This window comes from Priapulus caudatus, unplaced genomic scaffold (genome assembly GCF_000485595.1).
Source record: "Priapulus caudatus unplaced genomic scaffold, Priapulus_caudatus-5.0.1 Scaffold103, whole genome shotgun sequence".
Taxonomy (NCBI): Eukaryota; Metazoa; Priapulida; class Priapulimorpha; order Priapulimorphida; family Priapulidae; genus Priapulus; species Priapulus caudatus.
The window spans coordinates 61,243-66,034 of record NW_014577164.1 but is presented as its reverse complement, the minus strand read 5'-3'; the positions used below and the strand labels follow the sequence as shown (position 1 = coordinate 66,034).

Sequence of the window (4,792 nt, the reverse complement as noted above, 5' to 3'; positions counted from 1 at the left end):
GCTTGTTCTGCCGAGATTAGTCTGCATAGCCTGGCGGAGGCATAGGCCGCTCTACCTCATCTCCGCCTCACGCCGCCAACAAACCCGCGCTAATTTCTACCGTCGCCGGCGACACGACGAATCGCCGGTCAAGCTGCGGTCGGCACCAGGGGGCGGCCTCGGCGCGCGACGCGTCCTCCACGTAATAAAAGGCGCCGATCCCGCGCCGGCGGCCGGGCAACCCGCTGGCCCGGCTGGCCCGATGGCGGTGGTCCTCAAGGCCGGGCCGTCGCCTGGCGCCGGGCCTTCGGTTGAGTTACTGCTCGTCTGTCCTCCGGGCCGGTTGTGCAAATCTCGGCTCTCTCCGCGACGGACAAGTCGGTGAGTCACACGCCGGTATGAACGCTAGCGTCAGCGTTAGGAGAAGAAAATCATAGGACAGGTAATCAGGGGCTACGAAGATGGGCGCTCACGGGGAGCTGCATCCGCCTTTTTAGCCGGTGGCCTGCGGGTGGTATGCTTACGATCAGGCGGGGCGGCGCAGCGGTTTGAGTTCGCCTGATATGCGCATAGTTTATGTTGTTCATTTCTGGCGAAAGTTTGTATGAAGACTAGCAGTGTTAACAATGTCAGTAGGTGTAGGTTTAATCGTCGTCTGGTCTGTGGGGGGTAAGACTATATATATCATATTATATAATATATAGTATACATACGCGTTTTGGAAATTACGAGAAAGCGCGCAGAGCGCGGCAAGATAAGAAACTGGAAGAATCAAGAAAGAACAGCGAAAATGACGAATAGAGAGAGAGAAACGATACGAGAAAAAGCAGAGTAGAGAGATAGTAGCGATTGAGCGGCGCGCGCGATAAAAGAAAGAAAGAGAAGAACGAAGAAAAGAGAGATAGAGAATTCATGAATGGTATGGAACTGGGATGGATGGATGAATGGTGATTTGAGCGCGAATGGATGCGATGGGGATGGAATGGGTGTGTCAGATGGATGGGACATGTATCGAACCGAATGGAATGGCCATGTGTATGGCATGGAGGGTATGGGAGGTAAGAGGATCATGGATGCTATGCGCATGGGATGGATGGATGGATGTGCATGGAATGAATGAGGGGATGGAGGGAAGAATGGATGGATGGATGGGCAATGGAATGTTATGGATGGACTGGATGGAATTCTGAGGGATGGGATGGTCAGATGGATGAATGGGTCAGAAATGGATGATAGATGCATGGATAGATGGATGGATGGTGATGGATGCATGATGCGGAATGGCAGGATGGCGATGTATGGTATGGATGCATGGTGGATGGATAGATGGATGGATGGATGGATGGATGGATGGATAGATGTATGGATTGATGGATGGACGGACGGACAAACAAACGGACGGACGGACGGACGGACGGACGGATGGACGGACGAACGAAGGGACGGATGGACGGACGGGCGGACGAGTGGGTGGATGGGTGGATAGATGAATTGATGAATGAATGGATGAATGGATGGATGGATGGATGGATGGATGGATGGGTGGCTGGATAGACAGATAGATAGATAGACAGAGGAGAAAAAGACACAACAACTTCAACCCGTTGCTAAACATCGGCAGATCGCAACATCGCAGTAACGATGTCATTGCCTTCCTTTCTAGCGCATAACAACTTCGTCACCGCACACGCTACACAGGAGTGACAGAACGACGTAGCTTTACGCAGACGACAGCATGCGCTGGCAGGTGATACTATCACTGATCGTCGTGAGTGCACGATGTGCGCTGTCACAGCAGGTAAGTCCATCTACGTGCCGCCAATCCGTGTCCTCTGCTTAGCGTTAATATATAGCTTTACTATATAGCGTTACTGTACTGTTACTGTAAATCCTTATTGTATAGCGTCATTGCACAGTTATTGTATGGCGTTCTTGTAGCCTTCTCTTAATTTTCTTGTAGTTCTGAGTCTCTATTTTGCAGCGTTCTTCCAATATTTTTGCAGCGTTCCTCCAATATTCCTGCAGCGTTCTTTCAATCTTCTTGCAGCGTTATTGTATAAAGCCATATTGTATAGCGTCATTGCACAGTTATTGTATGGCGTTCTTGTAGCCTTCTCTTAATTTTCTTGTAGTTCTGAGTCTCTATTGTGCAGCGTTCTTCCAATATTCCTGCAGCGTTCCTCCAATATTCTTGCAGCGTTCTTTCAATATTCTTGCAGCGTTATTTTATTACCATTGACACTTTCTTGTAGCGATCTCGTAATTTTCTTGTAGTTCTGAGTCACTATTTTGTAGTGTTTTTTTTCAATCTTATTGTAGCGTTATTTCAATTTATACTATTATTATAGCGTGCTTATAATTTGCTCGTAGCGTTCTCGTGCCGTTATTACATTTCTATTGTAGCGTTTTGTAAAATTTTGGTTGCCATTTTTTTACATTAAAAGAAAGAACTAACGGGACTAAACGTATCGTCAAATTCTTACCTGATAAGATTGTTTCTCAACTAGTTAAAAATCCAAAAAAAACCTGGACGATTTGATATTAGTGTTCCTAACATTAATTGCTTGCTATGGGCTATGTATGCGTCACGAGTGTATGTTCACATCGAATAATATAGTAAAATAAGAAGTATAATGCAGCAATTTAACCATAATGGACTGCTCGTCGCCCCGTGCATCGTCGGCGTGCTACTGCGTCGCTACAAGCCGACATGGGCCGACGCCATCGAGAAAGTGCTGCGACCCGTCACCGTCGTTCTCATGGTCGTCCTCGTCGTCGTCGGTGTCGCCACCTACTGGCACCTCTGGGCGATACTCACCTGGGCACAGGTGTTGCCGAGCGGTGCGCTGACGGCCATTGCATACGTCGTAGCGGCGGCGCTGTCGGCGGCGACGCGGTTGAGCCGCGCGCGCGCCATCACCAGCGTGATCGAGGTGGCGATGCAGAACGGCGTCATCGTCATCGTCATGGTCAACGCTCTGTTCGATCGGCCGGACTCGGACATCGCGAGCCTCGTCCCGCTAGCTTACTACATGCTGTCGCCGCTGCCGCTCTACGCCTGGCTGATCGCCGACGGCGTGCGCAAACTCTGGCGGAAAGCGCACAAGGTGGCGCCACTCGCCGCGGCCGCGCCTAGCAACGACGTTGCTACGGGCGCCGAGCAGACGCCAGCGAAGCACGGCTGGACGATGCCGCTGCCGCCTGGCGGCGACGGCGGGAAGATGCTGCCGCGGCGTCTGCCGCCGATCGTCGTCCGCGAGCAGGGCGCGGAGGGAAGGGCGACGGTGGCGTCATCTAGCAGCAGAGAACGTGAATTAAACGCTACAGTCGCTTCAGACATTGTCTGAGCGAACGGCCACCGTCATGTGATACACGTCTTTGTGATAGATATTTTCGTTTTTTCGACGACATTTTTTCCGCGTTGTTATTTCGGCGTTGGGTATCGTTACACCTGCGCGCATGCGACCGTTAATAACTAGATATAATATAATAATAATAATAATAAAAGATCGGATGGTTATGGCTTCCCGCAAGCGACAGATGGGGAAATGTCATAGTTACTCTCAACGTAACATGATTCTCCGTGGCTGATAACTCGGCTGCCAGTGTCACCGGAACAAACGAACCCACGTAACGGCGGACGAGTGATTGCATGCATGCGCGCACCTTATCACATTACGCGAATAAACGATTTTACGATTTCTATCTCCATGTATTTTCGCCGTTGCTGTTCAATTTTGCGCAACGCGTAGCAGAAATTAATTGCTAGAGATTTTAGAGAAACGTAAATACAATACGAGTGTCGCATGAAATTACAAATGTAAATACAATGTCGCATCCGCCACGTGCTAACGGAGACAGGCCGTACTGCATGGCACAGTCTCCGCTACCGCAGGGCCGTCAGCACAGAGCCTGCGGGAGAAATCAACTGCCCGACTGACTTCCTCGTGTGTCCGCAGAATTGTCAACTCGGAAATGTCGCGGCCTATGCGCATAGATGGGCGCGACGTCCGCTCGCGCTGCCTCGCTACGGCAGCGAGCGGAGAGCAGAGGGAACGTCTAGACGAACGTTGTGCGACAACCACGCGGTAACTGCCGCTTGGTGTGCGCACACACTATACTTATCGTGCAAGGAGAAATGCGACAGATTGTGTGGAAGCGGTACCTCGCTTCGCCTGGCCCTGCATTGAACCTCCTCAGTATTAGCATAAGCGGAAGGAAGGTATGCGTGTGCAGGTTAGGGACGCGTCGCTCACTGGCGCCAATAGCTAGAGAAAGGACGAGGGAGAAAGAGAAGGGACGAGAGAGAGAGAGAGAGAGAGAAAGAAAGAAGGGGGGAGAGAGAGAGAGAGAGAGAGAGAGAGAGAGGGCAGGAGAGAGATAGAGAGAGAGGAGGGGCGAGAGAGAGAGAGGGCAAGAGAAAGATATATATATATAGAGAGAGAGAGAGAGAGAGAAAGAAAGGGCGAGAGAGAGAAGGGGTGTTGTTGTGTTGTGTAATACCGTGCCGTGTCGATCTGCGTCAAGCTCTCACTGTTACCGACAAGTCCGCCGATCAAACACTTGTCTCCCTAACCTTAGCCTCTCTCACGTCCCGTTACAATGCGCCAACATCAATGTCCCAATGCATCAATGTCCAAACGTTTATAACTTGCTGTTATTGAGATATCTGTTATTGATATCGGCTGATGTTGCTGGCTGTCAAGGAGACAGTTAAACTGCCGTTCGCTGTTCTAATAGATAAGTCGATTAACAATAAGATCGAGCCGCGAGCAATGCTGCTTCCGTTTTATATTTCCGGGTGAACTAACCC

At 50.4% G+C, this 4,792-nt stretch overlaps 1 protein-coding gene across 1 annotated transcript in view; it reads left to right on the top strand.

Moving 5' to 3' along the window:
- Positions 1-4,792, top strand: part of LOC106805158 (glutenin, high molecular weight subunit DX5-like) — a 13,801-nt gene that overhangs the window by 352 nt on the left and 8,657 nt on the right. The window contains exon 2 of the mRNA XM_014806655.1: positions 1,643-1,777. Coding sequence (XP_014662141.1) covers positions 1,715-1,777 — 63 coding nt within the window. The 5' untranslated portion in view covers positions 1,643-1,714. The remainder of the gene's footprint in view (positions 1-1,642; positions 1,778-4,792) is intronic.